The following is a 22,357-nucleotide window of genomic DNA, read 5'->3' as shown; positions in this document are numbered from 1 at the left end:
CACAAAGTTTTGACCATTACACTGCAATCAAGTGAGTATTAATTAATTATCAACAATTGTCTATATGCTGTAGGTAGCTAGCTATAGGTAGTCCTTTCCTCCACTTAATAATGCCAGAGATGAAAGTAATTAAGATGGATCGTTCAATTGTTCAACAATTCAATTATTCTCAATGGTAATTAGTGAGAATAGGTGAGTATGTCTTCATATAAATAGGTGAGCATACTGAGTATGCCTCCATATAGCCACCACTACACCTGCACCACTGGGTGAGATTGAAGTTGTCCGTGTTAACAGTGACACTACACATATAAGCAGGCACAGCACTTCTGCCATTCCCTGCCTTGCATGGTATGACTTTGTATATACTAGAGATCTCAAACTACATTCTGGACCTTGAAGCCAGTTCCACTGCCTTTTTTCATGTTTCCCTCTAATGAGTGACTGATTTATACCTGGGAAACCAGGAGGGTACAATGAATTATCAGGTAGAACAGAAGACCAACAAGCTCCGGACCTCGTAGGGTAAGAGTTGAATACCCCTGTACTAGAGTATAATTACATATTTCACTCTGTTTTTCTAGAGAAGGACCCGGACAGTATGTAATGTATTTGACTTGTGTGTAGAATATTATTTCTCCATAGAGATGCTGGATATAGAAGTACCTTACGAACCCTCACATCCTACACATGTTCAGTAGAGAAGAACATCAACAGACATGGAGCTGTTGAAGCAGCTCGACCACATCCTACAGGTAACACACACACATAGGAATCGATGAGCACACAAACAAACACATGGTCATAAGTTCCAGATAGAAAGGCTTAAAGTCTGCACCGAGGATCTTATGAGATTTATTAGTGTGTGGTGTGAGGTAACGAGGTGTGTGTACGTAAGGGGGCAGAGTGTTTCCCAATGTGCTCAGTTAGAGGGTATGTATCTGAAGGCTCTAACCTGTGTATGTGTGTGTGTGTGTGTGTGTGTGTGTGTGTGTGTGTGTGTGTGTGTGTGTGTGTGTGTGTGTGTGTGTGTGTGTGTGTGTGTGTGTGTGTGTGTGTGTGTGTGTGTGTGTGTGTGTGTGTGTGTAGTAGTGAAAAGGCAGACTGTGTTGTACCCTGTGTCCTCTCTGAAGGGGTTATTGTGAAGGCTCTAGCCTGCTGCTTCTGATGCTGCTCCCTCTGAGGAAGAGCATCCTGAAAAACATGACCATGATCTCCTTTTACTGGGACACTCACATCTCAACCTCCACATACCAGTCAAAGGTTTGGACACACCTACTCATTCAAGGGTTTTTCTTTATTTAAACTATTTTCTACATTGTAGAATAATAGTGAAGATAACTATAAAATAACACATATGGAACCATGTAGTAACCAAAAAAGTGCTAAACAAATCAAAATATGTTATATTTGAGATTCTTCCAAGTAGACACCCTTTGCCTTGATGACAGCTTCGCACACTCTCAGCATTCTCTCAACCAGCTTCATTTCAATTAGGTGTGCCTTGGTTAAATGTTAATTTGACAAATTTCTTTCCTTCTTAATGTGTTTGAGACAATCAGTTGTGTCAGTTCTGAACATCCGGCGCCGACAGAGATGGCCGCCTCGCTTCACGTTCCTAGGAAACTATGCAGTTTTTTGTTTTTTTACGTGTTATTTCTTACATTAGTACCCCAGGTCATCTTAGGTTTCATTACATACAGTCGAGAAGAACTACTGAATATAAGATCAGCGTCAACTCACCATCAGTACGACCAAGAATATGTTTTTCGCGACGCGGATACTGTGTTCTGCCTTACAAACAGGACAACGGAGTGGATTCCATGCAGCGACCCAAAAAAACGACTCAGAAAAAGAGGGAAACGAGGCGGTCTTCTGGTCAGACTCCGGAGACGGGCACACCGTGCACCACTCCCTAGCATTCTTCTTGCCAATGTCCAGTCTCTTGACAACAAGGTTGATGAAACCCGAGCAAGGGTAGCATTCCAGAGGGACATCAGAGACTGTAACGTTCTTTGCTTCACGGAAACATGGCTCACTGGAGAGACGCTATCCGAGGCGGTGCAGCCAGCGGGTTTCTCCACGCATCGCGCCGACAGAAACAAACATCTTTCTGGTAAGAAGAGGGGCGGGGGCGTATGCCTTATGACTAACGTCACATGGTGTGATGAAAGAAACATACAGGAACTCAAATCCTTCTGTTCACCTGATTTAGAATTCCTCACAATCAAATGTAGACCGCATTATCTACCAAGGGAATTCTCTTCGATTATAATCACAGCCGTATATATCCCCCAAGCAGACACATCGATGGCTCTGAACAAACTTTATTTAACTCTCTGCAAAATGGAAACGATTTATCCGGAGGCTGCATTCATTGTAGCTGGGGATTTTAACAAGGCTAATCTGAAAACAAGACTCCCTAAATTTTATCAGCATATCGATTGCGCAACCAGGGGTGGAAAGACCTTGGATCATTGTTACTCTAACTTCCGCGACGCATATAAGGCCCTTCCCCGCCCCCCTTTCGGAAAAGCTGACCACGACTCCATTTTGTTGATCCCTGCCTACAGACAGAAACTAAAACAAGAGGCTCCCACGCTGAGGTCTGTCCAACGCTGGTCCGACCAAGCTGACTCCACACTCCAAGACTGCTTCCATCACGTGGACTGGGACATGTTTCGTATTGCGTCAGATAACAATATTGACGAATACGCTGATTCGGTGTGCGAGTTCATTAGAACGTGCATTGAAGATGTCGTTCCCATAGCAACGATTAAAACATTCCCAAACCAGAAACCGTGGATTGATGGCAGCATTCGTGTGAAACTGAAAGCGCGAACCACTGCTTTTAATCAGGGCAAGGTGTCTGGTAACATGACTGAATACAAACAGTGCAGCTATTCCCTCCGCAAGGCTATCAAACAAGCTAAGCGTCAGTACAGAGACAAAGTAGAATCTCAATTCAACGGCTCAGACACAAGAGGCATGTGGCAGGGTCTACAGTCAATCACGGACTACAGGAAGAAATCCAGCCCAGTCACGGACCAGGATGTCTTGCTCCCAGGCAGACTAAATAACTTTTTGCCCGCTTTGAGGACAATACAGTGCCACTGACACGGCCTGCAATGAAAACATGCGGTCTCTCCTTCACTGCAGCCGAGGTGAGTAAGACATTTAAACATGTTAACCCTCGCAAGGCTGCAGGCCCAGACGGCATCCCCAGCCGCGCCCTCAGAGCATGCGCAGACCAGCTGGCCGGTGTGTTTACGGACATATTCAATCAATCCCTATACCAGTCTGCTGTTCCCACATGCTTCAAGAGGGCCACCATTGTTCCTGTTCCCAAGAAAGCTAAGGTAACTGAGCTAAACGACTACCGCCCCGTAGCACTCACATCCGTCATCATGAAGTGCTTTGAGAGACTAGTCAAGGACCATATCACCTCCACCCTACCTGACACCCTAGACCCACTCCAATTTGCTTACCGCCCAAATAGGTCCACAGACGATGCAATCTCAACCACACTGCACACTGCCCTAACCCATCTGGACAAGAGGAATACCTATGTGAGAATGCTGTTCATCGACTACAGCTCGGCATTCAACACCATAGTACCCTCCAAGCTCGTCATCAAGCTCGAGACCCTGGGTCTCGACCCCGCCCTGTGCAACTGGGTACTGGACTTCCTGACGGGCCGCCCCCAGGTGGTGAGGGTAGGCAACAACATCTCCTCCCCGCTGATCCTCAACACTGGGGCCCCACAAGGGTGCGTTCTGAGCCCTCTCCTGTACTCCCTGTTCACCCACGACTGCGTAGCCACGCACGCCTCCAACTCAATCATCAAGTTTGCGGACGACACAACAGTGGTAGGCTTGATTACCAACAACGACGAGATGGCCTACAGGGAGGAGGTGAGGGCCCTCAGAGTGTGGTGTCAGGAAAATAACCTCACACTCAACGTCAACAAAACTAAGGAGATGATTGTGGACTTCAGGAAACAGCAGAGGGAACACCCCCCTATCCACATCGATGGAACAGTAGTGGAGAGGGTAGCAAGTTTTAAGTTCCTCGGCATACACATCACAGACAAACTGAATTGGTCCACTCACACAGACAGCATCCTGAAGAAGGCGCAGCAGCGCCTCTTCAACCTCAGGAGGCTGAAGAAATTCGGCTTGTCACCAAAAGCACTCACAAACTTCTACAGATGCACAATCGAGAGCATCCTGGCGGGCTGTATCACCGCCTGGTACGGCAACTGCTCCGCCCTCAACCGTAAGGCTCTCCAGAGGGTAGTGAGGTCTGCACAACGCATCACCGGGGGCAAACTACCTGCCCTCCAGGACACCTACACCACCAGATGTTACAGGAAGGCCATAAAGATCATCAAGGACATCAACCACCCGAGCCACTGCCTGTTCACCCCGCTATCATCCAGAAGGCGAGGTCAGTACAGGTGCATCAAAGCTGGGACCGAGAGACTGAAAAACAGCTTCTATCTCAAGGCCATCAGACTGTTAAACAGCCAGCCACCACTAACATTGAGTGGCTGCTGCCAACACACTGACAATGACACTGACTCAACTCCAGCCACTTTAATAATGGGAATTGATGGGAAATGATGTAAATATATAAACAATGCTACCTTATATAATGTTACTTACCCTACATTATTCATCTCATATGCATACGTATATACTGTACTCTATATCATCGATTGCATCCTTATGTAATACATGTATCACTACCCACTTTAACTATGCCACTTTGTTTACATACTCATCTCATATGTATATACTGTACTCAATATCAGCTACTGTATCTTGCCTATGCTGCTCTGTACCATCACTCATTCATATATCCTTATGTACATATTCTTTATCCCCTTACACTGTGTATAAGACAGTAGTTTTGGAATTGTTAGTTAGATTACTTGTTGGTTATTACTGCATTGTCGGAACTAGAAGCACAAGCATTTTGCTACACTCGCATTAACATCTGCTAACCATGTGTATGTGACAAATAAAATTTGACTTGATTTGATTTGATTTGATTTGTTACAAGGTAGGGTTCGTATAGAGAATATAGCCCTATTTGGTAAAATACCAAGTTCATATTATGGCAAGAACAGTTCAAAAAAGCAAAGAGAAATGACAGTCCATCATTACTTTAAGACATGAAGGTCAGTCAATCTGGAACATTTAAAAAACTATGAAAGTTTGTTCAAGTGCAGTCACAAAAACCATCAAGCCCTATGATGAAACTGGCTCTCATGAGGACTGCCACAGGAAAGGAAGACCAAGTTACCTCTGCTGCAGAGGATAAGTGTCACAACTTCCGCCAAAGTCGGCTCCTTTCCTTGTTCGGGTGGCGTTCGGCGGTCCATGTCACCGGCTTTATAGCCATCGCCGCTCCATTTTTCATGTCTCCATTTGTTTTGTCTTGTTCCCTGCACACCTGGTTTTCATTCCCAATCAATCTACATGTATTTATTCCTCTGTTCCCCCTCATGTATTTGTGTAAGATTGTTTGTGTGATACGTGATTTTGTATGCACTAGGCTTGCTTTCATTTTCTCTCGTGTTATTTCACGAAGCCTGTTTGTATACATTTGACGGTTGTGACTGTTTGTGCTCGTTTTACACTTTGCCTTGTTGGTTGGAGATTTTTGGACGCAGCTGCGTCCGTCTGTATATTCTCTCCTGCCGAAATAAAGTGTGCGCCTGTTCACAATTCTCTGCTCTCCTTCACCTGACTTCAGCACACGCCTGACAATAAGGTCATTAGAGTTTCCAGCCTCTGAAGTTGCAGCCCAAATAAATGCTTGACAGAGTTCAAGTAACAGACACATCTCAACATCAGCTGTTCAGAGGAGACTGTGTGAATCAGGAATTGCTGCAAAGAAACCACTACTAAAGGACACCAATAAGAAGAAGAGACTTGCTTGGGCCAAGAAACACGAGCAATGTGCATTAGAACGGTGGAAATCTGTCACACACTGATCTGTTTCATCTGTCTTTGTGATTGTCTCCACCCCCCAGGAGTCGCCCATCTTCCCCATTATCCCCTGTGCATTATCCCCTGTTTGTCTGTTGCCAGTCTGTCTTGTTTGTTCAAGCCTACCAGCGTTTTGTGCCTCAGCTCCTGCCTTTTCCAGTTTCTCTTTTCCCGCCCTCCTGGGTTTGACCCTTGCCTGTCCTGATTCTGAGCCCGCCTGCCTGACCGCCGACCTGTACCTTTGCCCCCCCTCTGAATTACCGACCTCTGCCTGACCCTGCCAGCCATCTGGTACTGTTGCCCCTCCTCTGGTTTACTGACCCCTGCCTGCCTTGACCGGTCTATTGACGGCCCCTGTTGGGATATTAAACTATTATTTATTCGACGTGGTCTGCATCTGGGTCTAACCTTCATACCTGATAGAAATCTATCCTTTGGTCTGATGAGCCCAAATTTGAGAATTTTGGTTCCAACTGCCGTGTCTTTGTGAGATGCAGAGTAGGTGAATGGATGATCTCTGCATGTGTGGTTTCCATCGTGAAGCAGGTGTTATGGTGTGAGGGTTCTTTGCTGGTGACACTGTCTGTGATTTATTTAGAATTCAAGGAACACTTAACCAGCATAGCTACCACAGCATTCTGCAGTGATACGCCATCCCATCAGGTATGCGCTTAGTGGGACTATCATTTGTTTCTCAACAGGACAATGACCCAACACACCTCCAGGCTCTGTAAGGTCTATTTGACCAAGAAGGAGAGTGATGGAGTGCTGCATCAGATGACCTGGCCTCCACAATCACCCGACCTCAACCCAATTGAGTTGGTTTGGGATGAGTTGGACCGCAGAGTGAAGAAAAAGAAGCCAACAAGTGCTCAGCATATGTGGAAACTTCAATACTGTTGGAAAAGCATTCCAGTTGAAGCTGGTTGAGAGATTGCCAAGTGTGTGCAAAGCTGTCAAGGCAAAGGGTGGCTAGAGAAGTGGTGGGTGTGAGAAGTGTTTTCACTGTTCTATGAAGTTGATGTGCATTCTCAGTTGTGTTTGATTTGATCTCGTTCTCAGACACTTCTGCCCAAATGCAAAAAGAGTCTGGTAAGCTAACGCCTCAAACTGTGGTCAGAGGGAGCTGGGGTGCAGACAGCAGACAACAGATGGTTGGGGGTGGAAGTAGAGGTGTTTGGGGTGGAGAGGACGGTGGACTCAGTGGACGACATCCCAGCCATTTACCTGATGGGTAAGTTGACATCACTTCTACTTATACAATCAACCAAACAAATTTCAATGGCTTTTTTTCCCCACCAGCAGATGTCACAAAGTGCTTTTACAGTAACCCGGCCTACACCAGGGGAACCCGGGACATACAGGGCACCACTGTTCCTGCCTCTCTTTCTCCCTGTGTGATGACATATCCTGTTTAGGCACCTGGCCAGCTGAGTGCAGCTGGCTCTCCCGTCAACATGAGGATCCTGCTGCTCCAGCCCCAAAAACACATTGGCACACAGACACACACACGCACACTATTAGGAATGCTAGCCTATTTAAATGTTTGTGTGTTGTGTGTCAGAGTTAAGGGATAGTAAGACAGTGTTTGAGAAGAGGTGTCTGGTGTGGGAGGAGGACATGGAGATGCACTCCAAGTTTCTGGACAGAAAGGTGACGTATTAGTCTTTCCTTACACCCTACCATTACCAGGCTACTCTCACCTAGCCCCTTACACTTAACCGCTAACCCCCACATTTCCAACATGACCTGATGTGTGTGTTACAGGAAGAGTTGAAGGCGGAGCATGCCTTGTACCTGCAGCAGCACCTGGAGCTCCTTGCCATGATGGCCAACTTCTTGCAGTTCCTTTCACCACGAAAACTGAGCAATGTCTTGTTTGCCCTTGGACTTCTCCCCCTTCTCCTCCCACTTACATCCAGGTGGCACATTCAACACCTCTCCTTGTCAACACACTGGCTGGGTCTCAATAGTCTGTTAGCTTCCTCTCACAGGCGCTATAGTGAGGACAATACTCTTGTCATTATTATGAACATGAGGCCCTCCATCATCAAATATTAATGCTTTAATGGAAGTTTTGTATTTTAATTGTGAGAAATGTTTTACCGTTATTGTTTGACTGAGCTTCACTGAAAACAATTCCAATCAACTCTGTTGATATGGCAATGCAAGAGTTAGTTACAGTGTGTCTTATACATTTTCCATGGTTGATTTCTGTTATGAACTTTGTGGTAATTTTAGTAACTGCTACTTTGCTTTTGCTCTGATGTGATCACCCAATACATTTGTAAGAATAAAGTTACTAATGCTATTGTTTGGATAACTTTACTGCCCTTATTTCCTAGGAAATTATCATGTATACTCCTGACACATATTAATTCATTACAAAACGGACAGCTGGCAAAGATGTACAATGATTCATAAATGTACAGAACCCGCTGCATTTACTAACAAGTCAATGTTTTTATTGTAACATAAACAAATTTAACAAAACAAACAAGTTCAAGTCAAACAACTTCACGTCAAGAAAAAATATAATCAGTTCCAACATTTGACACCCTTGAAAAAGATCAGCAAAAAAGGTGAAAAGCTTCAAGTTCCTCTGTGTACATATGAAATGGTATGCCCACGCAGTGTGGTCAAGGTGCAACAGCGCCTCTTCAACCTATAGAGGCTGAAGAAATTTGGCTTGGCCGCTAAGACCCTCAAAAAACTCCTACAGATGCACCATTGAGAGCATCCTGTCGGGATATGTATCACTGCGTGGAACAGCAACTGCACCATCTGCAACTGCAGGGCTCGCCAGAGGGTGGTGCTGTCTGCCCAATGCATCACTGGGGGCATACTGCCTGCCCTCCAGGACATTTACAGCACCTGCTGTCACAGGAAAGCCAAGAAGTTCATCTAGGACCTCAGCCACCCGAGCCACGGCCTGTTAACCCTGCTGCCATCCAGAAGGGGAGATCAGTACAGGTGCATCATAGCTGGGACCGAGAGACAGCTTCTATCTCAAGGCCATCAGACTGTTAAATAGTCACCACTAGCCGGCCTCTGCCCAGAACAGTACCCTGCCTTGAACTTTAGTCGCTGTAACTAGCTGGCTACCACCCAGTTCCTCAACCTTGCACCTTAGAGGTTGCTGCCCCTAAGTACATAGTCATGGAACACTGGTCCCTTTAGTATTGTTTACATACTGTTTGACCCACATATGTATATACTGTATTCTAGTCATGTCCTATCCTATTTAACTGTTGCTATACATATACCATTCTATCCTACGTATTCTACAGATACACTACATATTGTATCCATAAACTGTCCATAATGTCTATACATCCCATCACATACAGTGCCTTTGGAAAGTATTCGGACCCCTTGACTTTTTCCACATTTTGTTGCTTTGCAGCCTTATTCTAAAATTGATTAAATAAAACAAATTATTCAGCAATCTACACACAAAACCCCATAATGACAAAGCGAAAACAGTTTTTTTCTACATTTGGCAAATGTAAATTTGAAAAAGTATTCAGTATTTGCTATTAGACTTGAAATTGAGCTCAGGTGCATCCTGTTTCCATTGATCATCCTTGAGATGTTTCGACAACTTGATTGGAGTCCACCTGTGGTAAATTCAATTGATTGGACATGATTTGGAAAGGCACACAACTGTCTATATAAGGTCCCATAGTTGACAGTGAATGTCAGAGCAAAATCCAAGCCATGAGATTGAAAGAATTATCCGTAGAGCGCCAAGACAGGATTATGTTGAGGCACGATCTGGGGAGGGGTACCAAAATCTTTCTGCAACATTGAAGGTCCACAAGAACACAGTGGCCTCCATCATTCTTAATTAAATGGAAGAAGTTTGGAATCACCAAGACTCTTCCTAGAGCAATCGAGGGAGACTGAGCAAACGGGGGAGAAGGGAATTGGTCAGGGAGATGGCCAAGTACCCGATGGTCACTCTGACAGAGCTCTAGAGTTCCTCCTGTCTCATCCTCCAGTATTTATGCTGCAGTAGTTTGTGTCGGGGGGGCTAGGGTCAGTCTGTTATATCTGGAGTATTTCTCCTGTCTCATCCGGTGTCCTGTGTGAACTCTAATTCTCTCTTTCTTTCTCTCTCTCGGAGGCCCTGAGCTCTAAGACCATGCCTCAGGACTACCTGGCATGATGACTCCTTGTTGTCCCCAGTCCACCTGGCCGTGCTGCTGCTCCAGTTTCAACTGTTCTGCCTGCGGCTATGGAACCCTGACCTGTTCACTGTGCCTACTATTATTTGACCATGCTGGTCATTTATGAACAGTTGAACATCTTGGCCATGTTCTGTTATAATCTCAACCCAGCACAGCCAGAAGAGGACTGGCCACCCCTCATAGCCTGGTTCTTTCTAGGTTTCTTCCTAGGTTTTGGCCTTTCTAGGGAGTTTTTCCTAGCCACCGTGCTTCTACACCTGCATTGCTTGCTGTTTGGGGTTTTAGGTTGGGTTTCTGTACAGCACTTTGATATATCAGCTGAATTTGATTTTGATTTGATGGGAGAACCTTCCAGAAGGACAACCATCTCTGCAGCATTTCACAAATTAGGTCTTTATGGTATCATGGCCAGAAGGAAGCCACTCCTCAGTAAAAGGAAGATAACAGCCTGCTTGGATTGTGTCTAAAGGTCTTCAGACAATAAGAAACAAGATTCTCTGGTCTGATGAAACCAAGATTTAACTCTTTGGCCCGAATGCCAAACGTCATGTCTGAAGGAAACCTGGTACCATCCCTACGGTGAAGCATGGTGGTGGCAGCAACATGCTGTGGAGATGTTTGTCAGCGGCAGGGACTGGTAGACTAGTTAGGATCATGGGAAAGATGAACAGAGCAAAGTGCAGAGAGATTCTTGATGAAAACCTGCTCCAGAGCGCAAGGGACCTCAGACTGGGGCGAAGGTTCACCTTCCAACAGCACAACGACCCTAAGCAAACAGCCAAGACAACACAGGAGTGGCTTCGGGACAAGTCTCAATGTTCTTGAGAGACCTGAAAATAGCTGTGCAGCGACGCTCCCCATCCAACCTGACAGAGCTTGAGAGGATCTACAGAGAAGAATAGGAGAAACTCCCCAAATACAGGAATGCCAAGCTTGTAGTGTCACACTCAAGAACACACCTGTTTTTGCTTTGCCATTATGTGATATTGTGTGCAGATTGATGAGGGAAAAAAAACAATTTAATACATTTTTGAATAAAGCTGTAATTTAGCAAAATCTGGAAAAAGTCTTGGGGTCTGAAAACTTTCCGAATTCACTGTACAAAGCCATACCGTATAAGGCAAGAAATAGCATAACTTTTGTTTCAGCCTATATGTGTCGTGTCACTGTCAACACTGCCAGCTTCAATCTCACCCAGTGGTGCCGGTATATTGGTGGCCATACGCTGGCATACTCAGTATTCCCACCTATTTTTCCTCTACAGATATACTCACCTATACTCACTAATTATTATTGAGAATATTTGAATGATTGAACGATCCATCCGAATTCCTTTCATCTCTGCCATTATTAGGTGGAGGGAATAACCACCTATAGCTAGATACCTACAGCATATAGACAATTGTTGATACTTATTTAATACTCACCTCATGACAGAGAGAGGGTGATGCTCAAAACTTGGTATGTCAAGCCTTGTTAGCTGGGGCAGGATTGTCTTGAACGAGCCGTGTACAGTCTACAGACACACACACACAATTGTTTGGTATGATAGCTCGCTAGCTTTAGCCTTTAGCTCAATGCTTTGTGGCTTTTAATATAAGCTCCCTGTCTTGTCTGTCAGAAAAGCAACCAAGTATTGAAGGAAGGCAGCTGGCTAGTTAGCTAGCTAATGAACTGACGTTGCTTGTTCGTGGCCCTTATTTATACCTAACCAGGCGACAGCTAGCTAGCTGGAGTGATGTTCAGGTAACGTCAGATAGTCACACAGCTTTTACTTTGAAAACCGCTAGCACACGTATCCTGTTGCAGCTCCTGCTCTACACCCATACCGTCTCTGTTCATTCATGAAATCTTGTGGACGACATGAAAAATGTATTCATGCAGTCTAAAATATTATCCGTCTTATGCAGGTTTTTATTTTTTTATTTTACAATAGCTCTAATTTTGAATCCCAAAAATATAGCTCTTATTATCAGACCGCTAATATCGTAAACATGTGAGTAGCGACATGAAGTTGGATTTTTGTATCAAAAAGAAGATAAGTTCAAACTAGCTAACTGAGATTCTGTTCTCATATATGGAGCTTATGTATGAACGTGGAGGTCACAAACCTCCAGGAATGAAATGTCCTAAATCTGCACTATGCAAGAATATGTGATTTTGCTAAGCAATACAATCATGAGCACACTCTCACTCATTAAGATAAACAAATCAGTCAAACAAATAGGTCGTTTTGTAGGAAATTTTATTCATTAATGTTATAGGAAACTGCCCAGAGCTAACAGGCCATTGTAGATGGCTTTTGATTTATAGAAGGTGCTCTGTTGGTGTTAACTTCGAGAACTTTGTTAATGTATGTGTGTGTGGATTGTGTGTCTTCCAATTATATGTGTATGTAACCTGTGTCTGTGTAACTGACTCTCACGGACTAAGGCGATGGGGTGGTGGATGGCCCCTCTATCTACCCCCAACTATAGTTCCCCTCATCACCACCTGGAGCGCCTGCTGGAGGAAAGTCTCGGAACAAGGGCAAGTCGCAGGAGTCGGGGTAGAGCAGGAAGCCAGAGAAGGTGCTTCTGCTCTCATTGTCAGCATACATGCCGTTGGTGATGTTGTCCTTCACCTGCAGCCACACCCGGTCGCCCATGACCAGGTGGAGCACCACCTGGTGGCTAGCGGTGCCCAGTAGGGCTGGCTCCGTGGTCTTCACGATAGAGTTGAAATTATGGAACAGACCCACCTTCAGCACCTTGTTAAACACCATCAGGTGGTAGCTGAAGACATAGGTGCCGTTCACTGGTGCCCTGTAGATGCCTATGATGGGGTCGAAATGAAACTGCCGGTTGGTGATGACTTGGGTGAACGGCACGGGCTTGTCCGGTAGCGGGTAAATTGTGCCGAGCGCGGCGGTGAATGAGGACTGGATGGCTGGAGAGCATGGCCCGGGAATGCCCGTCATACCGAGGTCACCCTGGTCTCCCTTTTTACCGTTGAGACCCACGGCACCCTTAGGGCCCAACTCACCTTGCTCTCCCTTGGGCCCACGGATCCCTTGTTGACCGTCTGCCCCGTCTGCTCCATTAGTGCAGTTGCACTCGCCCTTCGCCCCCAGTTCACCTTTCTCACCATTCGTCCCGGGGACCCCAGGGGAACCCATGTGCCCTGTTTCACCCTTGGTCCCCGTAGTCCCTGGAGGGCCTGCTACTCCGGGGAGACCCCTGGCCCCAGCCGGTCCGGGTATCCCTGGTTGTCCTGCACGGCCCTGAACACTTTCACAGGACGCAGGACAGGTCCCTTCCGCTCCCTGGGGCCCCATCTCACCCTGTGCACCCTCCAGACCCTGGTCCCCTTTGTCCCCTGAAACATACAAAAATGCACAACACACACACACACACACACACACACACACATACATACATACATACATACATACATACATACATACATACATACATACATACATACATACATACATACATACATACATACATACATACATACATACATACACATAGATGAGATCTAAAGTTCCAAAGTTGGATGATGGAGAGATGAGTTTATGTTCTGCATCTGTTGTTTGACTGACCTTTGAAGCCGCGGGCCCCCTTGGTGCCAGTGAAACCCACTAGCCCACGTTCTCCCTTCTCATTTTCATCACCCTTCTGACCTGTAACAAATAGGTAGAAAGTAAGAGAAAGAGAGAACGAAATTGCAAATCATTTTCTGCAAGCTTGTATTACTGTCATTGCCCAGACATGGAACAGTCCACAGCTTTTTTGCTTTTTTTTGAGTCTTAACAGAATTGACAAGTATCACTTACCCTTCAGTCCTTGGCGGCCCACGAACCCAGGCTGACCTCTGAACCCTGTGAGTCCTCTTCTCCCAGGACTTCCTGGAATACCTTTGTGGGTTAAGAACAATGAAGTAAACAATATGTGGCTAGCTAATACACTGTATTTAATATATTATATCTATGCTTGACAGTGGCAGAAAGAGAACAGAGAATGAGGCAAAGACTGTGGATGCAGCTAGTTATATCATTTGTTTAGTAAGTTTAGATGGTGTGTAGACCTAAAATACTGTCAGAGCAAAAGAAAAGGTCCACACTACTAATTAGGGTGAAAAAACTACATGTTTTTGATCCATTTCAGATAAACCATTTTAAGAGTGTACATCTCTTTTTCTACTTCTAATGGAACTACCTGGTAAAATGAAGGTGAAATAAAAATGTATACTATTCTATGCCTTTCTACATACCTGGCAGGCCCCTGTCTCCTCTGTCCCCTTTGGGTCCCACGCTGGCCTTGCAGCGGGAGCAGACACAGAACCAGGGCACCTGGTCCATGGGGGGAGGCACTGGCACATCCAGAAGTGTCTGGCAGTACGACATGTCCGGCTCCGACCCGGCCTCAACTACCAGCAGTTCCCCAGTTCGCCAGTTCCCAGTCATGTTCATGTGAGTGCTTGGTGGCAAGGGGAAGCCAGGATTGGGGTAGTCGGAGGGGGGCATTGGACCGCTGTGGGCCTTCATGTTTTGGTTGTTGGTGGGCATAGGGTAGTCAGATCGCATTGGGTACATGTGGATGTCCGTAGGGGGGATGGGGCTGTCTTGGGAGCTTGTGAACGGGAGAGGGGGCATCTCGTTGTATCCCCCTGTGGGTGAAGTATGCATCGCAGAGGAGATGGTGGTGCATAGGAGCAGTCCCAGCAGACTGGTAGTCTGAGAGAGAGAGAGAGAGAGAGAGAGAGAGAGAGAGTGGGAGGGAGAGTGGGAGGGAGAGAAAGAGAGAGCGACAGAGAGAGAGAGCGACAGAGAGAGAGAGACAGAGAGAGAGAGAGGGAGGGAGGGAGGGAGGAGGGAGGGAGGGAGGGAGGGAGGGAGGGAGGGAGGGAGGGAGGGAGGGAGGGAGGGAGGGAGGGAGGGAGAAACAGATGTCCAGTTGTTTTCATGATTTTTGTCTCATATGATAATCATTCAAGAGAACTACTTAATCAATTTCAATTCTTTAAACAATGACCCAAAACTTATTTTTGCTACAAAATGGGAAGAAAAATACAGTGGTATCTCATCGGGCACAAACTGGTTAATTCAACATTGTTTCAACGTCATTTGTGAAATGGCATCTACGTGGAAAATATATTGGATTTGAAAAAACCACAGGATTTTGTCATCATGGTAACCAATTTTCAACATAGACAAACCTTGTATAAAATATGTTGAACTTGTACCTTTGAAACAACGTCAGATCTTCAACGTTATATCCGTTATCAGAAGAAAAAAACAATAGGCTGGGCAGCATCTCCTACTGGAAAGCTGATCTATCTAGAGCTATCCATTTGGCCTCTCATCCAGGATTTTAACCAATCCCAGCTTTGATATTTGTCACTGACTACTACAGATGTTGTATCATGAGAATGATTACTGAGAGATCTCAAAATAGTTCAAGAATAGGACTAAATCAAACTTTATTTTAAAGTGCATTTAAAGTTTGATTTGATTTTGTCCTATATTCTTGAACTTTTGATTTTGACTGAGCTGGAGACATTGTCGTGACTCTCGCATCTGGATGAGGATCAAAGATGGCCTCATCCAGGCAGAGAGAAAGGGGGGGGGAGTCGGGCCGGTTTTATGACTTAACGCCGGTCGTTAACTTTCTCTATTTGGCTTTGCCGTATTGAGAATGGAATGTCTGAGTGTTACAGAAGACAGACTCTTGCTAAAAACCGTAACATCAATTGATTTGACATTGGAATATCCAAACAATTGGATCCAAACAATAATCACGTCATATCATTAAGTATTTTGTGATATCATTTAGGATGAGAATTGTTTTTCGGGCAAAACTTGTGCCAGTCAGTAGCCACTCCAACATATCAATTATGAATTTGTAGACAAACTGGATATTGAATTGTGTTTGGTTGTCAATGCAGCCAAATATCAACATTTGAAGGAGATGTATATTCTACTTGGAAATTTCCATCTGTGCCTCAGACTTAGCCTGGCTTTAGTTCCAGTTTGTCTACAAATTGATAATTTATATGTTGGATTCATGTCTCTATCTCTACCAAAAATCTAATTCAGTACTATTCTTTCATCTAGATTTATGGTTGAGATGGAGACATGTATCCAACATATCAATTATTCATCTGTAGACAAACTTGAATTAAGCCCAGACTAGGTCAGGGGCACAAAAGGTACATCTCCTTCAAATGTTGATATTAGGTTGCGTTGACAACAATTCAAAATCACTTTAGTTAAAACTATCTTACAAATTAATGTGCCAGTATTTATTCAACCTTAAAATGAGTAACACACCCATGGCCACATTTTAAGATTACTATAAATGTCTTCTTATGTAATCATAGAAAGAGTGCATGTTCAACATAGCATGCAAAGGTCACAGGTCTGTGGAGATCTTCACAATTGCTATAATAATCTATTCAGAATCTTGAACAGCATTGATGTAATCTCAACTGCAATCCAGGTCATTTGGTTGTGCTATTAAATGAAGCATGGTGATAACACATTAAGTTGTTGTAAATCTATCTGACATTGTATTCCCATTTGAACTTTGTTGTGTTTTTAAATGGTTGAAACCGCAATGACAACACATTTCGATGACCAATCAGACATGGTTTTTCCATAGAGATTTGGATGTGCTTTAAGATGGTTGAAAGCATAGTGGTAAAACATTAGAATTCAACAAACGTCTGGCTGTCTTTTGTGTGAATAAAGCTTGAAATCTTATTGATCTCAACCAAATATTACCCAAATTTCCATGCTGAAAATATGTGGTGTGCCCAGTGGGATGTTTTCAGTTAACCTATACCATACTTAATTTTGTTTATCGCAAATTTATAATAGTGATTAGTGACTAATGTACTTGTTTCCTGAGAATTATCCACCAATCCCTTACCAATCACTGCACACTCATGTCTAACCAATTTATTAAAGTTCACCATGAAGACTATCATCTACTACAGATAATGCAACAAAACAAATTGAATTCTTACTATAGGACCATGCAATCCCTACCAACCAATCACCAAAACACTTATCAACACATCAATTGTACCACCCATCCATCATTCAGGACTCACCAATCCCATTGGTCAATACACGTACAAGAACAGCCCAAACGATCAATGGTCCTAACCAACAGCCTTGACTCACTGGTAATAGTCTTTTGAAGTTTTCCATTTTTCAAAAGACTGTTACCAGTGAGTGCTCCGTGCGGGTTTTCAACCACCACAGATATCCTTTTCACACTACCTTTCAGTTTCAAACCAAACTGTGCTGACTCTTTCATTTTTACATGGTCCTTTTCAGAAAAGTTCTAGCAACTGTGGTGGATGTATACAACTAGGCCAACTCAGTACAGCTTGGTTTGGCTTAGCTCAGTTCTGCTCAGTAGTGTGAAAAGCCCCAAAGAACCCACTCACAATTTAAAGAGTTGCACTCACCATTCCTTTGGAGTCTTGTGTCATCATGTGCAGGATGAGAGATGCTGGTGGAATGATGAGCAGGACAGAAGCATTGATCAATATATAGGCCTTGCACAAAACAACACTTCTTTGAGTCCACCTCGCACCCTCTAGACCTGCAGACAAAGGATAGGAGGGAGGAATGGAGGGTGGGAGGAGGAAGATATACTTCATTGTGCTGTGGACAGAGTAACTAGGGCTTCTACCTGTAAGACGACCTCATTAGCGATCGACAGCATGGTCCACAGAATTATAATAAAAACAATAGATGGGTAAAAAAAAAGTGAGAGAGAGGCGTCACCCGTGTTGCTACAGTATATTCCACCCTACTCCTTGTCCCATGACTCCCTCCACCTTGCTATCTCTTCCCTTAACCTCTCACCTCTCACTTCTCTCCCTTAATGTCAGTCTTCCTCTCTCTCTTCTCTCTCTCCTTTTCTATCACCTCTACTTTCTTCCCCTTTTCCACTATCTCCCCATCTCCCTTTCCCTCTCATTCTCTGCCTCTCTCTCTCCCCCTCTACCAGGTTTCAGAGAAGGTGTTGATGGAGAGATAAGGAGCTCAGACAGAAAGCAGATCTATTTCAGACAGCTGGGTCTGTTGTAACCAGCACTCCAGAGACACAAGCGGCTCCACTGGCCTACTTCAGCTCGTGTCTGTTTCTGGACTGGACTGCTGTAGGCCCTTAACAGGAAATGTCAGGACCCCCCAATATAGACCTGGGCCCATATTCATAAAGAATCTCAGAGTAGAATAACTCACCTAGGATCTGTTTAGCCTTTTAGATCATAATGAATCAGATTGGATTGACAGAGGGTGACCCTATCCGAGATCAGCACTCATACCTTGAGATTCTTTATGAATACAGGCTCTGATAAACCACATTGGAGCGATTGCAGTGTGTGGAGTCTCTTGTATAATATTTATTTTATATCCAGGACTTGCTCAAAGACATTGGTATGTCTGTAATATTTTCCAATATCCCCCAATATAATAAAATATTGTATTGACACACTTTTATTGAGGAAGCATATGTTGAAGTCTTGTTTAAAGTACGAGAAGGGTGACATGGTCTTGGCATATGTTGAAGACTTGTTTAAAGTCTTGTTTAAAGTAAGTAAATATAGTAAATATAAGTAAATATAATATATTTAAATATAGTATTTTCAGCTGTTTGAAGCTTGTGTACAAAACGAAAGTAAAAGATGCAAAATCGAACACGCATAGAACAGATCTACCGCTTGAACAGATCTACCAACTTGCTTACAATGAGAATGACATATCTATAACCCACATTTCTATGTGAATTTTGTTGGGTCGCCCAAAAAGTTACATAATTGCAGATTTAATATATTAAGTCAAAGTAAATCACGTATTTCACAGGTTGAAGATTTACAGAATATCACAAAAGTGAGTACACCCCTCACATTTTTGTAAATATTTGAGTATATCTTTTCATGTGACAACACTGAAGAAATCACACTTTGCTACAATGTAAAGTAGTGTGTACAGCTTGAATAAGCTGTCCCTTCAAAATAACTCAACACACAGCCATTAATGTCTAAACCACTGGCAACAAAAGTGAGTACACCACTAACTGAAAATGTCCAAATTGGGCCCAAAGTGTCAATATTTTGTGTGGCCACCATCATTTTCCAGCACTGCCTTAAGCCTCTTGGGCATGGAGTTCACCAGAGCTTCACAGGTTGCCACTGGAGTCCTCTTCCACTCCTCCATGACGACATCCCGGAGCTGGTGGATGTTAGAGACCTTGCACTCCTCCACCTTCCGTTTGAGGATGCCCCACAGATGCTCAATGGGGTTTAGGTCTGGAGACATGCTTGGCCAGTCCACCACCTTTACCCACAGCTTCTTTAGCAAGGCAGTGGTCGTCTTGGAGGTGTGTTTGCAGTCGTTATCATGTTGGATTACTGCCCTGTGTGTCACACCCTGACCATAGTTTGCTTTGTATGTTTCTATGTTTTGTTTGGTCAGGGTGTGATCTGAGTGGGCATTCTATGTTACATGTCTAGTTTGTCTATTTCTATGTTTGGCCTGATATGGTTCTCAATCAGAGGCAGGTGTTAGTCATTGTCTCTGATTGGGAACCATATTTAGGTAGCCTGTTTGGTGTTGGGTTTTGTGGGTGATTGTTCCTGTCTCTGTGTTTGCACCAGATAGGGCTGGTTTGGGTTTTCACGGTTCTTGTTTTGTTAGTTTGTTCATGTGTAGTTTCTTTATTAAAGAACCATGAATAGAAACCACACTGCATTTTGGTCCGCCTCTCCTTCAACTCAAGAAAACCGTTACACTGTGGCCCAGTCTCCGAAAGGGAAGGGATCATGATCTGCTTCAGTATGTCACAGTACATGTTGGCATTCATGGTTCCCTCAATGAACTATAGCTCCCCAGTGCCAGCAGCACTCATGCAGCCCCAGACCATGACACTCCCACCACCATGCTTGACTGTAGGCAAGACACACTTGTCTTTGTACTCCTCACCTGGTTGCCATCACACACGCTTGACACCATCTGAACCAAATAAACTTATCTTGGTCTCATCAGACCACAGGACATGATTCCAGTAATCCATGTCCTTAGTCTGCTTGTCTTCAGCAAACTGTTTGTGGGCTCTCTTGTGCATCATCTTTAGAAGAGGCTTCCTTCTGGGACGACAGCCATGCAGACCAATTTGATGCAATGTACGGAGTATGGTCTGAGCACTGATAGGCTCACCCCCCACCTCTTCAACCTCTGCAGCAATGCTGGCAGCACTCATACGTCTATTTCCCAAAGACAACCTCTGGATATGACACTGAGCACGTGCACTCAACTTCTTTGGTCGACCATGGCGAGGCCTGTTCTGAGTGGAACCTGTCCAGTTAAACCGCTGTATGGTCTTGGCCACTGTGCTGCAGCTCAGTTTCAGGGTCTTGGCAATCTTCTTATAGCCCAGGCCATCTTTATGTAGAGCAACAATTCTTTTTTTCAGATCCTCAGAGAGTTCTTTGCCATGAGGTGCCATGTTGAACTTCCAGTGACCAGTCAGTATGAGGGAGTGTGAGAGCGATGACACCAAATTTAACACACCTGCTCCCCATTCACACCTGAGACCTTGTAACACTAACGAGTCACATGACACCGGGGAGGGAAAATGGCTAATTGGGCCCAATTTGGACATTTTCACTTAGGGGTGTACTCACTTTTGTTGCCAGCGGTTTAGACATTAATGGCTGTGTGTTGAGTTATTTTGAGGGGACAGCAAATTTACACTGTTATACAAGCTGTACACTCACTACTTTACATTGTAGCAAAGTGTCATTTCTTCAGTGTTGTCACATGAAAATATATACTCAAATATTGACAAAAATGTGAGGGGTGTACTTACTTTTGTGATATACTGTATGTCTTTACGATCAAATCTGCGCATACACATTTTGTGGGTACAAATGAAGCCCCACCAATGATGACTGTGCTTCTCACATGTTTCAGGGAAAGAGGATTAGGGTGGACCGGTAAACTGGTCTGGGACACAAAACAGGCCCCTAGCGACCGAAACAAACCCCTGACCCTGTTACGCGTGGGGGACCGCCTAGCGGGACGGCCAGTTCTGTACCCATAGTGTCCTGGGGAATAACCACAACCTTTGCTCCAAACACCTTTGTTCCCCCCGCAGAACTCTATTATCCAGGCCGGTTCTGTAATAAATCAACAGTGTGGATACAACAGAAACCTGAGCCATAGAAACAAGGCTCAAGCACAATGAGGATAATGGAGGATGAATGGCTAACCCCAATAACTGGCCTCATTTCCACGCTCTCAGACACAAATACAGGCCAACCGAAGGTGATGTGTTGTTGTCAATGTGCCTCTGGTTTCTAGTACCCTCTGCTCTTTCTCATCTTTGTGCCATTTCAACAGTATATCGAAGGTGTAGTATGTCTGTGTGTGTGTGTACTCGTATGTATGTGTGTGGATGCGCGTGTGCGCACACATTTATTCATGCTTTTCTCTGTGCTCTATTATTCGTCTATATGTAGTCCTATGTGTTTAAGTTTCAAGTACTTTGAGCTTTAAATTGAGGCTTCCTAAGCTATTGTGTTGAGAAGGACAGTAGTATTTTAAGGAGGCTATTTGATGCCGTTTTGAATTTGCATGGGAGTGTGTGTTACATCATTGAAAAATTAGAGGTATCATTGTAAAGGGTGCGTGCAGGGAAGTCAGGCGCAGGAGAACGAACTTGGTAAAAACGGAGTGTGTTTAATAAATGTTGATAAAACTCCAAAAAAACTAAATGTACAAAATAACAAAAGTGGGTACAAAACCCGTTGCACACCAACATAATACATGCACATCACATACAATCAAACAATCTCCGACAAGGACATGAGGGGAATCAGAGGGTTAAATACACAACATGTAATTGATGGGATTGGAACCAGGTGTGAAGGAAGACAAGACAAAACCAATGGAAAATGAAAAATGGATCAGTGATGGTTAGAAGGCTGGTGACGTCGACCGCCGAACACCGCCCAAACAAAGAGAGGGACCGACTTTGGCGGAAGTCGTGACAATCATTCATATCTTCATGCCTTTCATGGACAGGGATGATTTGAGTTTGTCCGTATAGCATTGTTATCCACTTTTGACCCAACTTAACAGAATTTTTAGAAAGTATT

At 44.3% G+C, this 22,357-nt stretch overlaps 1 protein-coding gene and 1 long non-coding RNA gene across 2 annotated transcripts; one reads left to right on the top strand and one right to left on the bottom strand.

The window, feature by feature from the left end:
- Positions 1 to 1,036: 1,036 nt before the first annotated feature.
- Positions 1,037 to 8,300, top strand: LOC121847626. Its single transcript, XR_006084465.1, has 3 exons — positions 1,037 to 1,263; positions 7,062 to 7,652; positions 7,767 to 8,300. It is a non-coding gene; the product is annotated as an uncharacterized LOC121847626 (long non-coding RNA).
- Positions 8,301 to 12,427: 4,127 nt separating this feature from the next.
- LOC112261064 (inner ear-specific collagen-like) lies at positions 12,428 to 17,822 on the bottom strand. Its single transcript, XM_024436415.1, has 5 exons — positions 17,657 to 17,822; positions 14,450 to 14,912; positions 14,013 to 14,093; positions 13,779 to 13,859; positions 12,428 to 13,549 (listed from the first exon to the last, which is right to left on the bottom strand). The coding sequence occupies exons 1-5, from the start codon at positions 17,681 to 17,683 to the stop codon at positions 12,654 to 12,656; spliced, it is 1,548 nt and encodes a 515-aa protein (XP_024292183.1). The 5' UTR covers positions 17,684 to 17,822; the 3' UTR covers positions 12,428 to 12,653.
- Positions 17,823 to 22,357: the final 4,535 nt, after the last annotated feature.

Source organism: Oncorhynchus tshawytscha, linkage group LG10, assembly GCF_018296145.1.
Source record: "Oncorhynchus tshawytscha isolate Ot180627B linkage group LG10, Otsh_v2.0, whole genome shotgun sequence".
NCBI classification, from domain to species: domain Eukaryota; kingdom Metazoa; phylum Chordata; class Actinopteri; order Salmoniformes; family Salmonidae; genus Oncorhynchus; species Oncorhynchus tshawytscha.
This window is presented reverse-complemented; position numbering and strand designations above follow the sequence as displayed.

Bases quoted from the DNA above. Each gene is read 5' to 3' on its own strand.
- LOC112261064 (XM_024436415.1), bottom strand. From the start codon at position 17,683: ATGATGACACAAGACTCCAAAGGAATG. The intron at 14,913-17,656 runs GTGAGTGCAACT...TCTCTCTCTCAG, and splicing joins CACAAGACTCCAAAGGAATG to ACTACCAGTCTGCTGGGACT. The intron at 13,860-14,012 runs GTAAGTGATACT...TATTTGTTACAG, and splicing joins GGGCCGCCAAGGACTGAAGG to GTCAGAAGGGTGATGAAAAT.